General features: G+C 47.1%; 3 protein-coding genes, 1 long non-coding RNA gene and 1 pseudogene across 4 annotated transcripts; 2 read left to right on the forward strand and 3 right to left on the reverse strand.

The window, feature by feature from the left end:
- Window positions 1-261: 261 nt before the first annotated feature.
- LOC101777392 lies at window positions 262-691 on the reverse strand (annotated as a pseudogene).
- Window positions 692-2,816: 2,125 nt separating this feature from the next.
- On the reverse strand, window positions 2,817-3,644 carry LOC101778074. The gene has a single exon (XM_004976563.4). The coding sequence runs from the start codon at window positions 3,528-3,530 to the stop codon at window positions 3,222-3,224; it is 309 nt and encodes a 102-aa protein (XP_004976620.1). The 5' UTR covers window positions 3,531-3,644; the 3' UTR covers window positions 2,817-3,221.
- A 2,904-nt stretch (window positions 3,645-6,548) lies between these two features.
- Window positions 6,549-7,345, reverse strand: LOC101778467. The gene has a single exon (XM_004976564.2). The coding sequence runs from the start codon at window positions 7,213-7,215 to the stop codon at window positions 6,913-6,915; it is 303 nt and encodes a 100-aa protein (XP_004976621.1). The 5' UTR covers window positions 7,216-7,345; the 3' UTR covers window positions 6,549-6,912.
- A 1,986-nt stretch (window positions 7,346-9,331) lies between these two features.
- On the forward strand, window positions 9,332-14,157 carry LOC101778866 (cyclin-T1-3). Its single transcript, XM_004976565.3, has 7 exons — window positions 9,332-9,504; window positions 10,574-10,836; window positions 11,373-11,454; window positions 11,878-12,012; window positions 12,222-12,397; window positions 12,478-12,629; window positions 13,139-14,157. Exons 2-7 carry the CDS (start codon window positions 10,598-10,600, stop codon window positions 13,825-13,827), a joined length of 1,473 nt encoding a protein of 490 aa, XP_004976622.1. The 5' UTR covers window positions 9,332-9,504; window positions 10,574-10,597; the 3' UTR covers window positions 13,828-14,157.
- Window positions 14,158-15,959: 1,802 nt separating this feature from the next.
- Window positions 15,960-19,871, forward strand: LOC105914705. The gene is made up of 2 exons (XR_002678410.1): window positions 15,960-16,685; window positions 19,664-19,871. It is a non-coding gene; the product is annotated as an uncharacterized LOC105914705 (long non-coding RNA).
- The last annotated feature ends 586 nt before the right edge of the window (window positions 19,872-20,457 follow it).

Here is a 20,457-nt window from a genome sequence, read left to right on the forward strand (position 1 = left end):
GGGAATTCTCTCCCCCTCCGTTGACCGTCAAAAAAAAAAATTCCTTCGGATCGACAAGGCGTTGTGTTACAGACTTGCAGTATAACTGAATGAAACGCACGCATGGACAGTGTCGCTGTTGGAGAGTGGGAGGCTCATCAGTTATCAGAATCGGATGGCCGAGGCATCATGAATGAACATATGAACTCGTATGATGCTTCCCCCCTCCAATGGGCGCCGTCGCCTTGCTCAGCCCTCAGGCCCGCCAAATGTGATGGAGAGAGAAATGACATTCCTTCCATCTCCTGTCTCCACAACATCTACCGTTGTCCAGATCTTCTTTGAAACGAACTGTGCAAACTCTTCTCAAAATGTCAGACATACGCTTGTGTGCCCGGTAAACTCGCCACGGACACCTTTGCAGACTCCTGGTGGTGCCCACGAGGAGAGTCCGCTCCTGACGAGTACTTCTGCCGCCGGTCAGTGGACCTGGCGGCCTGCCGGCCCGCCTCGCTCGGACGGCGTCGAGCTGCATCTGCTCATCGCGGCACTCCTCGCTGCAGAAGGGCGTGTCCCCTCTGTACATGAAGATGTCGCTGTCGCGCCCCAGCGGCTCGGCGCAGAGCGCGCACGCGTCCAGCGCCGGCACGCTGGGCTCGCCGAGCGGCTCGGCGTCGAAGAAGAAGCAGGCGCAGGCGGCAGATGAGGCCATGGTGCTGCCCGGGCGCGGGAGTGGGAAAACAGGGTTCCGGCCATCCGGGCACGGTCGAGATCCGGCACACGGATCGTGCGAAACCGTGCGCTGGACCGGGACCTACCGCGCAGCCAGGAGCTTGGAGTGGCGTTCGTTCATTTTCTCCGCATGTGTCATGCACTGAACGCCAAGGCTTGATGGCACCCGGCTCCACGCCTCCAACGCAACGAGACTGACGCGATGACAGGAGGCTGGTTTGGCATGACCAGTCCGGCTGTGGTTTCCGAACGAAACAGGGGCGAAGCACACCAGGGCATCTACCGTAAGCAAAAACTGTGTGATATCCGCCTATCACAGCAGAAAGAAAAAAGAACTGGGTACTAACCACTTGCTCCGCTTTGTGCGGCAAGTGCGGGGACTGTAATATTCTTTGGCATCGATGATCAATTGAGAAGCGCAGCCATAATGGTTCGCACAAAAGCAACCAGTAGTAGTACACTGTCTTGGGGAGGGACCTAAACTTTGTTTCAACTAATGAAAACGTTCTAGGGCTGATAATTAGGGCGCCACCCTTTTCGCCAACGTACGGGGGGCAAGGGCTCCACATGGTTTGGCGCGAGCATGATAGGCGGAGGCGCGGAGTAGAGGACAAGCCACTGACAAGCTAGTGCGCTAGCAATATTATCCGTGGGGATTTTTTTTTCCAAAACAGAAACAACAGTGGACGAATTTTTGTAAAACCTTTTTGAGCCTTTTTCTTACGGGAAGATAGGGAGATGGTGCGCTAGGCAGTTTCAGCAGGTTGCACTCGCACTCGCACTCGCCTATGCTAAGCGGTCTCGGGGCCGGGTGGCGCACCGCACGCGATGTGTGGCTGGCTGGCTGCGTCCTGTGTCGCCTGTGGTGACACAATTGTAGACGTCGCCGCTAAACTCGTTGTCTAACCGGGAAGTTGCCGCAAGTTTCGCCTAGGCAGCCGTGCGCGTTTTGGAGCCGCGGGACGAGGACGCGAAGCATGCTGGCGCCCGTGGCCAGCGCGGGTGCACGGCTCAGGATTCCATTTCCACCCCACAGGCAGGCAGGTTTCGCCCGGGGGAGCAGCAGCGCTCCTCGAGATACGAGCTTGGGCATTTGTTTAGTAGGTGGCTGAACAGATAAGCACTGCGCTTGATAATTGGGGGCTTGGGGCTCAAAGATCGCACTTCTAGTTTAAGTTTTTGGCTAGTATTACGTGGTCCCGTGCGTAGCTTAGAGTTTAGCGGCATCATGTGAGTGGATCGGCATATTCGCCGAGAGGGGTGTACATGCAGCGATTGATGCGAACAAGCAACAAATTACAGCAGAGCAGAGAGCATGGACGCACCGCATGGGGAAAACTGTTTGGGATAATGGGATGCTCGGATCCAAAATTCGACTGGTAGGATTCACGGCTCACCGCACAGATGTTCCCTGCAGAGTGGTGGACAGCGCATAAAAGTGCGGGGGTTACTGATCCCACGGACGGTGACCGTACTCCCTGCTTGCTTTCCTGCGCTTGAGTCACCCCGGCCCCTGCCTGGTAGATAGCGGACACGTCACACATGTTCGGTCGTACGTCAACGGCTTCTCCAGCCAAACCACGACGCAGACGCAGCTCGTCATTGGCGTGGGCCTCTCCAATGACTCAGCCATGAGTAGTCTGTGCGCGCGCGTGACGTACTAGTGGAATCTGACGTGGGAGTGATCATTTCCCTTCGCTTTGGTCTTTTGTTTAGTCACTTGATGGACGATTGCGCAGCTAGGCAATCAGAAAACTTCAGCAGTTCCGTGATCGATCGATTTTAAGCACAGTGAACAGGGAGGTACTCTCGTCCAGTTGACCAAAAGATCGATAGGAGTTTCCGTGCATGGCTGTGACCGTTGGGTACTTGGGTTCTTACTTCTGGCTCCCCCTGTCTCTCATTTCTCAAGCAATCGTCCTTCTTCATCCCATGCTTCCGTGCTGCCTATATGCCACAACGGCACAAATACGCTTTCGAATTGTTCACCGTTTTCATAAGGCGATGCATCTTTTTTACTAGAGATGCAACCCCACTATCTTCTGATGCGGTGAGGTGTCGGATGAAATATCGCTTGACTAAGGGCGAGATATTGCGTTCTAAAATCAGTAAAATAGTATATGCCATATCATGGCTATTATTCGTCAGACAAGACTGGTTGCTCTCCGCAGAGATTGTTTCGTTTCCCTCAAAATTTGCTCGGTGAACAGTGTTTACAGGTACACGGTGGTGTTACGTTGTGGCTCAAACGCCCACAAAAGCGACTATTGCAATACCACTGCATAGTGGCCAGTGGGCGGCTCAGATGGCGGAGTCTCATCCAAGCAGAGTTGGAACTTTTACGACCCTTCTCCGGCTCTGACAGGCGTCATCGCGTTGCTCAAGCCCGACGAATCGTGACTGAGAAATGGAACTTCTGGCCATCTTTTGCCCCATCGGATCAGCGGATCTCCGAATCTTCTTGGCACGAATCAAACAGCTCAGTCACAAGCCAGGCTCCTTCTGGCCGGTCAACTCGCCACGGACACCTTCCTGGACTCCTGGCCCCTACGAGGAGAGTCCGTTCCTGACGACGAATACTGCTGGTGCCTCCGACCGGCGGACCTGGCGGCCCGCCTGGCGCTGACGGCGTCGAGCTGCATCTGCTCGTGGCGGCAGTCCTCGCTGCAGAAGGGGGTGTCCCCTCTGTACATGAAGATGTCGCTGTCGCGCCCCAGCGGCTGGGCGCACAGCGCGCACGCGTCCAGCGCCGGCGCGCTGGGCTCGCCGGCCGGCTCGGCGTCGAAGAAGAAGCCGGCGCAGGGGACAGACGCGGCCATGGTGCGTAGGCGCAGCTGCTGTTTCTCCTAGCAAAGGTTTTGTGCGTTGCTGCGGTGCAGGGGGACGAGGGCTGCGAGGCTGTGGTTTGCTGAGCTGAGCTGAGCTCGACAGGTTGGGGGCGGGGTATATAAGGCGGACGGACCGCGACGGGCACGGGTGCACGGCGATACTGCGTTCCCGCCGTCTGCGGAGGCCCAGCGGTCGGGGTCGGGCGAGGGCGAGACCGCCCACGGGTCGGGGAATACCGCGCGCGAGCCGGACGGGGCCAACCGCGCACCGCGCAGCCGGGAGAAAGTGGTTCGGTCCGGTGCATCCTCTGTTTCGTGGCGGGCCATGGCGCAGCGACTGGCTGACTCGGCTTGATGGCGGCACCCGTGTCTGTGGCTTGGCGGCCCGCGCGCCCGGATCCAAAGCGACGAGAACGACAAGCCAGGAGGCGGGGCCCCCGGTGTGTGACGTGGTGGCGGGTTCCGGACTCCGACAGGGACCGGACCGCGCCAGGAAACAAAAGCGTCTCCGTTACAAAGCAAAAACCGTGTGCTGCCACCACGGCCAGGGTATCGAGTCTGTCCTTGCACTCGTGGGTTACAAATACTGCTACTTGCTCCGGTTTGTTCGGCGAAATCGAGAGGTAAATATTCCGGCGCATCGTGATCAATCGGGAAGCACTACCAATTTGCACCAAATCTACTAACACCAATATGATGCTGGTCCAAAACTCTGGCTTAAACTAAGCTAAGCACCTCATTAGTGCTGATAATTGGCGCGCCAGCCTTTTGTTTTTTTGCCCAACAAACACACGATGCGAGCGCCCCACATGGTTAGGCCGGGCCCCGCATATAATAGAGGGCACTTGTGCTAGCAAGTTCCAGTTGCAGGCTTGCGGCGGCCAGCAGCCTTGCGCCCTCCCCTCACGGTTTCAGCATGGGCGCAACACAAACCTTGTTCGTGACGGGAGATTCCTTGGCGGGTGCGGTGCATGCACGCCACCAGGCAGCGCTCTGTGCGCGGCAGAGGGGACCGTGGGCAGGTGGCGCGTGAGCAGCGCGTCTGCCGGGACCTGGTCACGCACGCACCGGGAGATCTGAGGTTGGCGCCGTCGGCATGGAATTGAATACTGTTTGTAATCGCGAGAGGTTTCAGCTCCGGCATGGAATTGAAGCGCCTTGCGAGTGCAGGCTACTTGGAGTCGGAGATGCGAACTGCCCGAGATTCCATCGGTGAGGCTGGCAGGCAGGCAGGTCTCGCCCGGGGGAGCATCATTTCTCGAGATCCGCGCACCGGTTTGTTTACTCCGTCGCTGGATTCACGGAGAAGCTCTTTCGCTTGATAATTGGAGCTCTCGGATGGTCCAAAGCGTAACAACGCAAGATCACGCTGCCCCGTGCGCGGCACGCGAGCCGATCGGGCATATTCGCCGGGCGAGAGAAGCTGCACGGCCATTGATGCTCTCATGCCCGGTGATGCGCTTGCGGCATGCCATGAACAACAAAACCAAAAACCCGAGCTCGCATCGCATCAGCGGCATGGTGAAAGATTGTCCCGTTCGCTCCCCGCCACACAGCTGGTGGCCGCGGAGTGGAGGAGCGCGCGTAAAAGTGCGTGCCGGTGCGCGACGCTTTTGGCGTGGACGGCGGCCATACGTACGTGCGGCGCTGGCGCACGGCTGCTGCCGCGGCGCACGCGTGGGTGAGTCACGGCCCGCAAGGCAGCGGGTGACTCGACACATGTTGGGCGGCCTGCGCGTCCGTGGCTTTGATTTCCTTTTCTCCAGTCGAGCCGCGAGTGACGTGACGTCGCCCCGCCCGGCTGTTGATGATTGATGAGTGGGGGACTGACTCCCCGGTGACTCAGCGATGAATGGTGAGAAAAGGGAGTACGAAAAGAAAAATGGAACTATTCAACGGATCTGACGTGGGAGCAATGATTTCGGCCACTTTGGAGTGTTTCGTAGCCCGCTTGACACTGACGGAAATATAGTCTGGATAATTTTATAACCAGAACTAGTGATTTGCTTACGCAATTAGCACAGTTGCGTAGTTGTTTCATTAATACTCCCTCCGTTTTAGCATTTTGATTTTTCTAGATGAGGTCCTAGGGATAGTAGAAAATAGAACAGAGAAAGGGAAATCGAGCAAACAAAGCAAACAACGGGAGAACAACGCGATTAAAACATCCTATCTATTGAATCGAAATGGAACGAGAAGGGAGAAACTCACCGGGACGGGTGGAACCCTATAATCGCCTCGCATCCTCGGCGAGGCCGCCGGCCGGGAGAGTGAGGGGAGGGGAACGGAGTGAGGCAGACGAAGTGGAGGAGACGAGAAGCAGAAGAGGTGATAAAATAACGATGCGGATTCCAAAAATCAAACACTTCCCGTCACTGTAAGGTGGGGCCCACCAGTCAGCGAAACAAAAAGAATAACATCCGAGAGGGGATGGGTGGAGCAGCCCGATCACAAAATGAGCTGATCAACTGCCCCCAAATGGAGTGAGAAAGGTTAGATTTCACTTTTAAGTGAGTTATAGCTTTTCCTTATTATTATGCATCAAATTTATAAATTTAATAAAGTCAAAACGAATAAATAATCTGGAACATCACAGGAAATCTTTTTTATTCACAACTTCTAGTTCCATGGATTTAGGAGGACTAAACATAAGCGAATTATAAAATCAATTGCACGGATGGAGGCTAATTCACAATACAAATCTATTAAATCTAATTAGTCCATGATTTAATAATATAATGTTACAGTACATATGTGCTAATCATGAATTAATTAGATTTAATAGATTCATCTCGATATGATAATATAATGTTACAGAAAATGTGTGCTCATCATGAATTAATTAGGTTTAATAGATTATCTTGAGAATTAATTAGGTTTAATAGATTATCTCGAGAATTAAGCTTTATCTCTATGTTTAATACTTCTATCTAAACATTCGTGACGAGAATTAACATTGAGGACTAAAGGACAGGCCCTTCGTTCAGATCCAGGATGCACTTTGCGTGATTTTGGTGCGAGGGGATTGTATACCAATCAACGGATCAAAATTGCAGGGCATGCATAACTTTTTCAGATGCCTCATACATTTACAGATCGAGATGATGCTCTAGCACACACGCCCTCTAGAAGATCCAATCAAAAGGGGAGAACTAAAAACCCGACGCACTGCCCAGATTTAACCCCAAGGTTAGGTCAAATCTGCCTTTGTCGCCTTCTCCGATCTTCAGATCCATCCCCTCCCCAAGTTAGCTTCGTCTCTGCCCAAAGCCCGGGCTCCGCGTAGCTCCAGGCAGCCAGGAGCGCCTCCATGACCGGATCTCTCGTAGTAGCTGTTTCAGCCAAGAAACTCTTCTTCCTCCTTCCTTGCTTATTAGTAGCTGGCCACGGACACGTCGGCCTTGGCGGGCACGGAGGCTCCGCCCTCGTGCCTGCCGCCGCCCCGCTGCGCCTGCTGCTGCTTCCGCCGGCTGCCGGCCTGCCGCGCGTAGGCCGCGTCGTGGTGCATCTGCTCGTAGCGGCACTCCTCGCTGCAGAAGGGCGTGTCGCCCTTGTACATGAACATGTCGCTGTTGCGGGTGAGCGGCTTGGAGCAGAGCGCGCAGGCGTCCAGCGCGTGCCGCCCGGGCTCCCCCAGCGGCTCCGCGTCGAAGAAGAAAGCCACGGACGCCGCCATCTGTTATCTTCTTGGTGTGTGGTTTGGTTGGGGAGCGCAGGTCGTCTCTCCGAGCTCAGCGAAGCAGCTTTGCTGGAGAGATTGGGGGAGAAGGGAGACCGGGAGGGTGTGCTAATCCTCAGATGAGAGAGCTTGGCTCGCTGGGAAGTGGACGGGGCGGGTATTTATCGTTGCGAGCTGAGGAAGACGACAAGCGGGCGTGACGTGGAGCTTACCGGAGAGGAAAAGCCGAGAGAAAACCGTGGGTGGTTCTGGAACCAGCAGGCCGGGCCGACGCGACGGTCTAGTTAGCGGCCGCCACGAACAGCTAGGCCAAACCGGACTGGTTGGTAGACACGGCGGTATTCCTGCTCAGCACTCCCGGCTGTGCTGATTGTGTATCCTCAGTCAACTTGACTACTTCAGCTGATACCAGAAGTCGGGTTTGCTCTTTGCAGTATTCGCATGCACTGGTAAGTGAACTGAGTAGAGTAGTGTAGTGCACGCGTAGGATTTAGCGTCTGATTGGTTGGCTCCCAAAATCTGCCATACCAAAATTGAGGTAAGCCTATAAACTTTGACACTCATTTGGTTAGCAACCAATCAAATCCTATTAGATATGGCATACCCACTATTTTGGTATAGCATGCCCAACCAACCACTCCCTAGCAGTGGTTAAGCTCGCAATGCCTACTTCCCGGTCCGTGACGCGCAAGCGCAACTGCTAATCCAATTCTTCCGAGGCCATGCTGCCGTGCCCCCCATGAGGTGGCTGCTGTCTGTGGGCCCCACCTCAGGTAGAACACGACAAGATTGGGTTTGTGTATGGCATGGCTTGGACTCATCCTGACGTGGCGACCAGCTGGATCGCTTCAGTGCGACAGTGCTGGAGGGTACGAGGTGCTACTGCTGCTTCCTCTTCCTCCGCCGGTTCAGCGGTCCTTCGATGGCGCAGCAGGCAGCAGTGCTACTTCACGTGCTAGTCTACCGCTGCTAGCCCAACTTTCCGAGCCTGACCGCGCTGTAAAACACACGCGCCCGTTGCTGGCGACGCCGCGACGGCCTCCCAACAGAACACCTTTCAACCAGTAACTCTGTTTTTCCCCCAAGGAAGAGAGACAATCATTCATGTCAGTTGCTCATTGTGGTTGGACGCCTTTTACCTTTGCGACAATTGGGCTGGATGCTATGTGCGAGTTCAGGAAGACCAACGGAGGCCACTCGGCCCATCGTCAACATTTGCTTCTCATCTCACCTGCTGGCCCTGGCCCCAAAACGAATTCGCAAGCCCACCACAGGTCTACGGAATATTGCGCCCCCTTCCCTCTTCGTCTCCTCCTGAGTCCTGACTCCATCTCCCGCTCGTCAGTCTCTCCATCTCCCTCTCGTCAGTCTCAGCTCCTGCGGTCATGCCGGCCCGCCGCAGGCCGGCCTTTCCATCCACCGATGCCCCCAGCGGCTAAACCTTTTCCACTGCTTGGCCATGGTCGCGGAGACGCGGACTCCCGCCTGACCATCTGGATTCGACCTTGGCCATCTCCAATGGGGGATGCAAGGAAGCCTCGCCTCCCCGCCCGCACGGCAACCGGCAAGCTCTCCCTTCCAAGTTCCAATTCATCTCTCTTCAATCGGGGATGCAAATTGCAAATAAGCAGAAACTCTATTTTTTCTTCTTTCCCCATATCAGCACCGGCCTCTCAACCATTATTCTCTGCTCCTCCTTTTCCAACCGAGGAAGTCCACCAGGCAGCAGCCACCGCCCCGCCGGCCGCCGCTGGCTTGACCTCGGTAGCCTGGCCACCACTGTGTCGGCCAACCTCTTCATACGACGGAGATCGCGAGATGAAACGAGCTAGCTCGAGCTTTTCGCGAGCCGAGCTAGATATTTTTTGCTCGTTAGCTTACCGACCGAGCCGAGCTAGAGCTCGGTATCCAAACGAGCTGGCCGACCGAGCCGAGCTAGAGCTCGGTATCCAAACGAGCTGGCACGAGCCGAGCTAGATATTTTTTGCTCGTTTGCTTACCGAGATGAGCCGAGCTAGAGCTCGGTATCCAAACGAGCTGGCACGAGCCGAGCCAGCCCCAGTATTCCCAGTCCGGCAGTCCCGTGATCCCGTATTCCGTCCAGCTTACTGAACGAGAGTCGACGGCCGCGGCCAGCGCCTCACGACAAGCCACTCCCTCTTTCCCTTCTCTCTCTGTCTCTCTCCTCGCTTGGCCTTCCCTTCCTGGCGTCGACGACTGGGCGAGCGGCGGCGCCTTTCGCCAAGTCTTCGGCCGCCCTCTTTGCCGGCGACGAGCACCCACCAGGTAAGCCCGCCTCCTATCTTCCCTTCCTGGTGCGCGAAACGGAGCACTCCAAACCCTAGAGTAAGCTACCTGTATTCGGATCTGACCCTATTAGCTTCGATTTTGCTTGCAAAATTTACCGAGCCTGTTCGGTAGTGCTTGCTGGCTGCGGCAGCAAGCAAAGCTGCAGTAACATAGTGTACACGCCCATGTCCTATGCTGGGTCCGCCCCTGGCTGCATAAACAGCGAGGGGGGAAATCCGCATTTCCGTGCGGCTCCTGTGAATTTCCAGTCATTCGTGGAATTTCAGTGCTTCAAGAAGTTTGTTTAAGCAAAGATGACACGAGCAAGCTAATGGGTCTTATTATTTGCATCGAATTCTCTCTATTCCTTCAGCCCAGCATGCAATTTGTTACTTCCTACTACTTATTAAGGCGTATTCCCCCCCTTCTGGAATTAGTTTTCTTTGAAGCTACAGTACCACGATTGTGTAGAGTAACTGTATGGAAAACTCCTACTGAGAATTAAGAACATGTTCTTACCAAGCTAACAACAATTATTGAGCCTCATTTCCCTCTTGTGTGCTCCTGTTTATCCTAAGACAAGTGAATATATTTGAACAGCAACTGACCTAACCTCAATACATTAGTGATGCAGTACCTGTAGCAAAATTGTGTTTCTCTTGGTCAAAAACAGAAAGCTAATAGCAATATGCATGATTGATGTCACTGTGTGATTTGATCATAAGGCCAGTAACTTGATTAGCACGATCTCTATAGCCATTTGGTTTAACCAAGAAATCACTTGTAGAAAGAAATCCTAACTTTTAGGTTGTTGTCCAGTGAATGATGAGCGTGCTGTATAATTAAGGTGATAACTTTTATTTAGTGTTACCACTGCTCATCTAGAAATTTTTTGGAAGCATTTGGCCTCCTGGAATAATATAATAGTCCTAAGTGTGATTTTTCAGCTCTAGTGTTTAAGCATGTCCGTTTAGACTCTTTTTTTTGATATTGTGTACCCAGTCATTTACCCAGCTATTATTTGATTTTGCAACCAGCTATTATATGACTCTCTTCATCACTTCAGGTTGTTGATAAGAGGAACATAAGCATGGATATCATGCAAACTAGTGACTCTTCACATCATGGAATTGTAGAAAACAGCCCATATAGAGTTCCATATGATAGACATGCAGAAGGGGGCCAACTTGGTGCTTCATGGTATTTTAATAGAAAAGAAATAGAGGAGAATTCCCTCTCTAGGAGAGATGGCATTGATCTGAAGAAAGAGGCTTATCTTCGCAAGTCATACTGCACATTTCTTCAGGATTTGGGAATGAGGCTTAAAGTGTAAGTATTTATTATACCACACATTCTTCATCGTTGTATTTACTTTTATTTCCTCCCTCTGATCCAAAATATAAGTTGTTTGTGACAGACATGGTCTATTCATTGATTTTTCACTTATAGTCCATACTCCATGGACCTTGTGAGCTCTGTATGCAGCAGTTTTTGTGCCTGCATTGAGAAATCATTTGGTGCCAAATAGATTTGATACGTTGATTGCCAATATACAAGTCAGTTAACAGTTTTTATTTTTTTAATGTTTTATAAAAGTTGCTACATATCAAACTATAAAAGGTTGCACAGCAGTGCTCTTCTTATTGAAAGAACAGAAAAAATAACTTGATAATTCTTCATAAGTACAAGAGTGCCAAATGGATTATGGTCGCTTGTTTGAGTTTAAACCTTTAACTGCAATTTGGTTGTCTACAAGCCAGCAAACATCTCTGTATGTTATTGCACGATTATGGTCTCTTGTTCAAGTTGAAACCTTTATATATGTAACCTTCTTCTTGCTAATGACGAATAGCTTTGTAATGTAGGCCTCAAGTGACAATTGCTACTGCTATAGTGTTTTGTCATCGATTTTTTCTTCGTCAATCTCATGCGAAAAATGACAGGAGGGTAAGTCTTCTATGTGCTTTTTTATAAAAAAAAAACTTTTGATCTCTCTGTGTACATAACATGATTGTAGAAATGATGCTTATTACTTATGTCAGAGAGTATTTTCCTTTCTATCTGTAAATGATTTGGTGTACGTTGCACTCACTGCAATCTTAGTAGGTGGTAACTCTCCAGCAATAGCTTTTTTACATCCACTATATGTTGAAGACACAAAAATGATTTGCCGTGACATAGATCATATGTTTTATTAGATGTAAAGAAAAGTTTTTTCCTTATATTCTTCTTAAACTTAGGTGGTTGGTAATACATTCTTTCTTTTTGACATGGACCATGTGTCATGCTGCTTGCTTATTTTTCCTCGGTAGTGTTATTTTTAATCATCTGCTAGTTAAAAGTTATAGTATTGGAGTTCATTACATGCAGACAATCGCAACAGTGTGTATGTTCTTGGCGGGAAAAGTTGAAGAAACACCCAGACCTCTGAAGGATGTCATACTCATTTCATATGAGATCATCCACAAAAAGGATCCTGCTGCAGTTCAGCGAATAAAGCAGAAGGTGCTATATTTGATTTAGAGCATTTATCTTGATTTTTCTGTTCTAGGTAATCTACCCATATGGTACTGTTTACAATTTTCATTATGATCTTAATTTTTTATTCAAAAAGAGAGAGTTGGGGCTGCTGCTTTTATGCAATTTTTCTTCCAGATTACTGTGGCACAGAACAATAAGTGAGGCTGTTTGTTACTTTGTTTTGTCTCCATTAGGAAGTTTATGAGCAACAGAAGGAACTTATTTTGCTTGGGGAGCGTGTTGTACTTGTAACACTTGGTTTTGACTTGAACGTGCACCATCCCTACAAGCCCTTGGTTGAAGCAATTAAAAAATTCAAGGTCGCTCAAAATGCACTTGCTCAAGTTGCCTGGAATTTTGTCAATGATGGGTATGTTAAAATTACTGTTCTTGTTACAAATAGTAATCCACAAACATGCCTATTTACAACGCCTTAAAAGGGGTGTACAGGCTCCGCACGTCGCTTTGCTTGCAATTTAAACCGCACCACATTGCGGCTGGCGCAATCTTCCTGGCTGCGAAGTTTCTCAAAGTCAAGCTTCCATCAGATGGCGAGAAGGTCTGGTGGCAAGAGTTTGATGTAACTCCGCGGCAGTTGGAAGGTTGGTCTCTAGATGCAAAGTCAGCAGTGTGTACCTGCACTTCACTACTGTGATATTCATTTTCATAAGGATTTATTTCTGCAACCTTGAAGTAGGAGCACTTGCCATTTTCCCACTAGTTAGCTATTAGGAATCCCATGGAATTGGACAGCCAAACATAGTTTGTTTCTCCAAAAATGATAGCAGAACTAGGTTAGGTAGAAAGCATTCGCAATTCTGTTTGGTACCCTAGTTATCCAGATCTAACTAAATGGACGGTAGAAAGCCATTTCAGAGTACCGTAGCCTATGCGCAAGGCAATCTCATTTGACTTTAGATGCGTTCTGTGAATGTGCCACGTACAGGAAGTCATGATTATTTTCAGTCTTGCATTTTTTGCTATATATCTGTTTGGTACCATTGATACTTCTTTTAGTCATTTCTGTGCTTTCTAATATCACTTTTGATGCTCATGTAATAATTATATTTATAAGACACATGCTTACACTTTGTATCATTACTCCTTTCAGAGGTTAGCAACCAAATGTTGGAGCTCTATGAGCAAAACCGTGTTGCACCACCAGTATCGCAAGGTAATGATACTGAAGGGAGTTCTGCAAGTGTTGCTAATCAACGTGCTCCTGGTAAAGTTCCAGGGGCAGCTGATGAACCTACTGCTCATGAACATCACCAAGCACCCAGACAATCGAGCCAGCAAAACATGTCAGGCCACCATGGCTATGACCACCCTCATCCTGAGAAGCAAAACAATAGAGTAACTCATAGTGAAGCTAGGGATAGCGCTGCAAACAGCAACGAAGGCCCCAATGTGTCATCCTCGATGATGGATGCAATGAAGAAGATAAACAAGGATAAGGTGAAAGCGGCCCTGGAGAAACGGAGGAAGTCGAAAGGTGATGTTTCCAGAAAGGTTGACGTCATGGATGATGATGACCTCATTGAGAGGGAGCTGGAACATGGAGTGGAGTTGGCTGCTGAGGATGAGAAGAGCAAGCAGGAGAGAAGGCAGAGCTGGCCTCATCCTTCACACCGGGAGGATCACCAGAACACCAATCGTGATAATACTGAAGAAGGCGAGCTGTCCATGGACAGTCAGGAATACCGTTCCCCGGAGCATGGCAATCGGAAGAGGAAGGATGCACACGAGCACCGGAACTATGATCGTGATGAAAGGGACCTTAAAAGGCTAAGGTCATGAGAGTCATACACCTTTGTGGGAGTTCCTCTCAGGGTACCGCATGTGGCTTGGGCTATGACACGATCATACGAACCCTTCTGTCACAAGTGTACTTGATGCATATTTTGGCGTGCTGGGGGATTTGAACTGTTATATACTGTATAACTTAAAGATAACATGTTTCCCCGGACGGTGGAGGGGGGAGAGTGTATGTGTTAGGACTTGGCGACGTCGCTGATTGAGATAATGTTATGAGCTCGCGCAGTTTTATACCGGGAACGGTATTAAAGAAGCTGCATCGTACGGCTATCTGAAGTGAAATTTGTGAATGCATCTGATTCATCTATCGTTGAATACTGTGGTACCAGGGTGTGAGATTGTGCAGAAGACTCTTGTTGATCATTTGCATATATAGCATTGAAGCAAGAACTTTTACTCGTGCTGGTGCATGCAACAAGCCAACAATAGTACATGGGCTTAGCTAAACACCATCATACCTGAAAGCGACAGCATCACTTAAATGACGGCCCATTAGTATGCACTCCTGCCCTTCGTGGGTGGCCCGTGATCCATCGATCTCCTTTCTTCTTCCTCTCCCCACTTCGCCGCTGGGGCCCAGCACACAGGATGTATCTCTGCAAACTCAATTCCGTGCTCAATTTGCATGAATGAAAATTCCGTAATCACTCGAATAGAGATGGATGGCAATGAGTAGCTCTCCAGCTGCTCGATGTATTTCTGTCCTGCATTTTTATCATCAGTAGCATATAACTATATAATTGACGGAAAGGAATCTAAAAAAAATAGAAGACGTGCTGCTGCCCGTGGTGAATGTTTAGGAGAATGGGAGCGTGTGTGACGATGTCGTAGAGACGAAGACCTCGGTGAGCCGTCGTGGCTGGCGGCACGCGCAGGGTCGATGGGAACGGATGCTCACCATCTGGGAGGTCGACGGGCAGTGGCGCTGCCGGTGGGGGAAGGGGAGGAAGAAGTGTTTTTGGACGCCATGGCAGCAGAAGTGTGCGACGGAAACAGATTGCAGATTCAACCAGAACCAGCACTACACTACGAAGGAGATTGGGATCGACCATGCAGGCTCTGTTGATCGGTCATTGGTGGTATGTTTAAATACATGTGCAAAGGTAGTGGATCTATTACCGAACATCTTCGTGAGGAACACTCAGGGAGTCGGAGCGAACTGGTTCAGCGTGGTCAATGAGTGGCATAAATAACGGGTAAATTAAATGACATTTAAGTATCGCTTATAAATTGTGCATTCTCGCGGCTGTGACAGGGACAATGAAATATAAGACTAGTCTTAATGCACAGTTTTACTGTACGGTTATCAAGACGGGGAGTTAGGTTATAGTGCTGGTTGAGTATCACGGGGATGAAACTTCTTTCACATACGAAGAAACTTCTACTTCTCTCTCCTCATAAATACCTTGTCAAGTAAGCACATTGCTGATGTGGTATATAATTTAATGCTCACGAACTCTTCATGAATCTCCCACTGAGAATGGCCTAAAAAATGTAGAAAATCTAGGTTATAAGATCATCGCTTGCACGCACCTATTCAAAAGGGTGACTATAAAACAATGAGATATGGGATAATAAGAAGATTTCAACTGTCGCCTTGAAAGCAGATCGGCTAATTCACAAGGAGAGCGAATATCTTACATATGAATTCGCACGCTAAAGACCTGGTTTTGGTTTCAGCACAACAGGGAAAAATCCAGTAACTTAAATACGCTATTCTTCCATTCGTTAAGGGGATCGGCAAATTTTTTTGAACTTTAGTGAATGTTTATTTAACAATAAGTCGCTCGGTCGCCATCGCCATGAGCCCATGATCCAAAAAGTCAGCGTATAAATGATTGCCAGGATCACAATCAAGCCCCAAATTATTATATCTCCATCTCCTTTCCTCTTGATTGAGTTTTTTTTCCTATTAGGTTTCCTTAAATCTACTTCCTGTTCGCTTCAGCTTATAAACCGGCTGAAAAGCTAAAACAGCTGATTTGTTATGAGAGAAAAATACTATTTGGTGGCTGATAATCCGGCTGAATAAGCTGAAGCGAACACGCCGTTATACGGCACCCGAGCGTTTTAGACGCTGCGAGCGCTCGATTTTGAGCCGCTGATCTGCTCTGTCATCTGCTCTTGTCCCTCCGATCTACAGTTCATTCTGGTCTTTTTTTTGTTTGTTGACATGTGGGGCCTCACTGCTGACGGCATTCCCTCGTCATTTCCGCTTTGCTGCTGTCGCAACTCCACGCCGCCGCCGCCGAAGCTGCCTCTGCCGCCGCCTCTCACCAAGATAGCCGCTGCAGCCCCTCACCTCCGCGCCGACTACCGCTGACCCTACCCCGACAGCAATCGCCAGATCCGCAGCTGCCCTCCTCAACGACGGGCGCCAAGCTCCGCTCCCGCCGTTGCAGCCACGAACTGCCTTCCCTCGACGGCCGCTGCCGACCCAGGTTTCTCTCAAGTTGCTACTGCCCGGAGCTCGCCATCCTCGACGTCTCCACCTGCCCCTTCCTCGACGTCCCACAGAAGCTAACCACCTGCAGTTTTGGGTGCTCATTTGTCATTTCTATGCTATTTTGGTTCCTTTTTTACTGCTTAGTTCTTCATTTGACTGCGTATTTTAGATCTCGATTTGATTGAGTTAATATCTGTAAATGTAGTTCTGATTGATCTCTACTTCTATTTGGTCTTATTTGTGTAGTATGATTGTACTGTGTGGCCTAACAAATCCGTGGTGATTTGTGCGCGATTGATTTTGGTTCAAATGCTCATGTGGATCCCAAATCGCACAAGATGATGTGTCTATTTGGAGCTCTGACTAGTTGCTACTTCGATCGTAGTCCTCTAAGGTTTGATATCTCCCTTTGTAGTTGCCTTCATGAGTTCTAGGACAATATCAAGGTTGCAAAGGTAGATCTCATTTTTCTTCTTTTCTGTGTGATTTGATCTATTCTTGTTTGCATTATGGATAGGAATGCGATAGGTTTTCTCTATGGTGATGTTCCTTTTACTGTCAAATGATTTATTGATGGCACTAAGAATAGAGAATAGTAACTATATAGCATATAGGTTCCAGAACATTGCCGACAAATATGTTATGTACAAATTCTGAGTTGTGATGTTTTTTTTGTCCAGTTGTAGTCTTGGTAGCAAACTTTCTTGTTGGGGTTCACCAGAAATGCTACTAACTCTGTTTGGCACTACTGCCGCAGTTATAAATACCATTTCTACATGTGCCAACGATTTGTAATGTTCTGGTGCATAAAAAATACAAGTACCTATTTGGTATAAATCTTTACAAAGTACTTCCTGAAAATCTTGACTGATCATCACAAATTTTGCTACTGTTTGGTGGCTTTATGTACCCATAGTCTTCTACCAAGCGCTGCCTATCATCTTTTTGGCATTTGTATATGTTATCTGAATGGTTTATATTTCTGGATCTAGATATTTTTTTTCTCATGGCATCTACTGTTAGGCTGTCCATAGAGTAATTTTCTGGAATTTCTACTGCCTGTTGCCCCTACAAGGTTATCCCTCTGTTTCTTTTCCAAAGTATTCTCTCTGATCCTACATGCTAAATTTTGAGCATTAGGATCACTTACATAATGTCATTAGTCTTGTTACACTAGCTTATCAAGTGTAAGTTCTATATGTTCGACATGTAGATTGGTATATGGTTGTTATGTTGTTCAAAGTTGGTATAGGGTTGTGCCAGTTCTATAGTTATATCTGAATTCACCCTTGTAGTGTACTTGATTTATCTTTGAAATCTGTTAATATTTTTGGTGAAATCTGAAACATCTAAGCAATCTGCTTTTCTTTGGGGGTTTCACTGACCGCTCAAATTAATTTGTTAATCTGCATTCCATGGAAAAGAAATCTGATTTATTTGAGTAATCTGTAGATAATTTTGGGAAAATTTGAGCAATCTGTCTTTGGGGGTTTCACTGACAGCCCAAATTAATGTGTTAATCTGTATGCAATAAAAAAGAAATCTAAATTATTTAATTTGATTGGTTTGCATATAATTTCTGAGAAATCTAAGACATCTGCGCAATCTGCATTGGGGTTGCAGCATTGCATAGAAATTAAAATTCAAGTCTCCGAGCAACTTGCATTTATGGGGTTTTGTATGTCTAGTTATGTGGTCTTGTAGAGTCAGACTTGCAATATATTCCTATTCATGATTCATTTAGTGCAATAAAATAAGTTTAAATTTAATAGTTAATATATAGTGATTGGTTATCGTACTTTCTTGTCATCGCTCTGGTTGACACTATTTTTATCAGAAAAATCAGTCCTTTTTGTTTCTCCCTGAATACTGGTAGTGTGTGTACAAGTCTGTAGCCACCTAAACATCCAGTTGGTTAATACAACTTGATAATATTGTTATTACACTAACTAATGAGATGCAAATTCCATGCTTCTCTCATGTATTTTTCATCTAGGTGACATGTACTCCAAAGTTTCAAACATGTGATGATAATGGGCTAGTTGTACAGTTATTTGTATTTTGTTAGACATATCTGCTAATGTACTTTTTTAGTGTTTGAACTCTGCTCTGAATTTATTTTGGGGTTTTCATCGATTGTCCAAATTAATTTGGTAATCTGCATTGCATAGAAATTAGGTTTGAAGTCTCTGAGCAACCTGCATTTCTGGGGTTTTGTAAAAGATCTCTTTACTTGTTTGACAGTTTACTGAAAAAATTGTGTCCTTGCTTCACTTTGATAAGTGCTTTATTCCGAACAAATTTGCCAAGTAGGTTGCTTATCTCATTAATAGAAATCTTGTCATATAGCATTTGAAGGCAAGGTTAACTCTCTTACAAAGTAATTTTAACCTTGTCCCTGATGTGCCTCTTGGTTGGAGATCATTTCCTGTCACTCTTTTCATCTACATGGCCCGTTGTTTTTACATATTATTTGCAATTGCATTCCATTGATCTAACAATTTAATATATGCATACCACTGCTAGTTCCCCTTGATACAGATTTCAATCCTATCAAGTACTCCCTCCATTCCAAATTATAAGTCATTCCAAGAATCTTGGAGAGTCAAAGCATCTCAAGTTTGACCAAAATTATAGAGAAAATTATAAAGATTTATGACATCAAATAGGTATACTATGAAAATATAATTGATGAAGAATCTAATGACACTTAGTTGACACCATAAATGTTATTATATTATCATATAAATTTGGTCAAACTTGAGATACTTTGACTCTCCAAGATTCTTGGAATGACTTATAATTTGGGATGGAGGGAGTATCATTTTGCTTACTGAAAAGAGATATGTCATATTGAACAATTTGTCCATATCATTAATATGATCAATATGCGTTTCTATGAAACTGCAATTCCAGTTTAGGAAATTACACTTTGTATCATTTAGTTTCAGTTACATGGTTATGTTACTTTTATTACACTAGAAAATTTGTGTATATTTCATCTTTCTGACATGTAACTTATCATGCGTTCTTTAGGTTCTGTTCTTACTATATTGCATCATTTGCACATCAATTGCTGTTGCTGTTCATGAATCAGCTGCTAGTGGCTGTTTTTATCTCCTTGTTTGTGTCATGGTCTTTAGCTGTTGCATGGTTATTATTCTTGTCTCAATCTTATTTTTTTTCCATACGGATTCTATTCTTGTCTCAATCTCAATTTTTTTCCATACGGATTCTATCATTTAGTTTCAGTTACACGGTTATGTTACCTTTATTACACTAGGAAATTATATGTAAATTGCATCTTCCTGACATGTAACTCATCATGTGTTCTTCAGCTTATGTTCTAACTCTATATTCCATCATTTGCAGATCAATTACTTTTCACAGATCAACTACTACCAGCTGTTTTTTTTTATCTCTACATCTCCTTTTCTTGTGTCATGGTCTTTAGCGGTTTCATCCAGTCACAGTATGTCAAGCACAGCCTAGTTGGCTTTGTAATGTTACTCTCAAACTGCAATTCTAGTTTGTAATATTTGAATATGATTATTTTTAAGTATGCTTTGTCCTTCAATCATTTAAGTTGTCTGCCAATTTTATGCTTCAATTCTCTATCTGAATTTGTATGATTCTAATTGTCTAAGTTTTATTTGTGAATTATGTGTCTCAAATAGTAAATTAGATGTGCACAAATTCCAGCCATTAGATCTAAATCAGGTGGTTGAGATAATCAAGTGTTGGCTGCTGCCAAAACACTCGATTTGTCAGATCTGGCAAAATCGAGTGTTTTGGGCACATCTGGCACTCGAGTGCCACATGCTGCCAAAACACTCGAGTTACCAATAGACAGCCTGGTCAATGAGGCATGTGCATGCCAAGATACCTGGGCTATGTACTCTTTTCTCCTTAGGGGCTGTTTGGATACGAGGTGCTAAACTTTAACAGTGTCACATCGGATGTTTGGATGCTAATTAGGAGGACTAAACATGAGCTAATTATAAAACTAATTGCAGAACCTTGTGCTAATTCGCGAGACGAATATTACAAAGCCAACTAGGCTGTGCTTGACATACTGTGACTGGATGAAACCGCTAAAGACCATGACACAAGAAAAGGAGATGTAGAGATAAAAATCCTGCTTCAGAAAACAACTCACAAATGGG

Source organism: Setaria italica, chromosome VII (genome assembly GCF_000263155.2).
Source record: "Setaria italica strain Yugu1 chromosome VII, Setaria_italica_v2.0, whole genome shotgun sequence".
NCBI classification, from domain to species: domain Eukaryota; kingdom Viridiplantae; phylum Streptophyta; class Magnoliopsida; order Poales; family Poaceae; genus Setaria; species Setaria italica.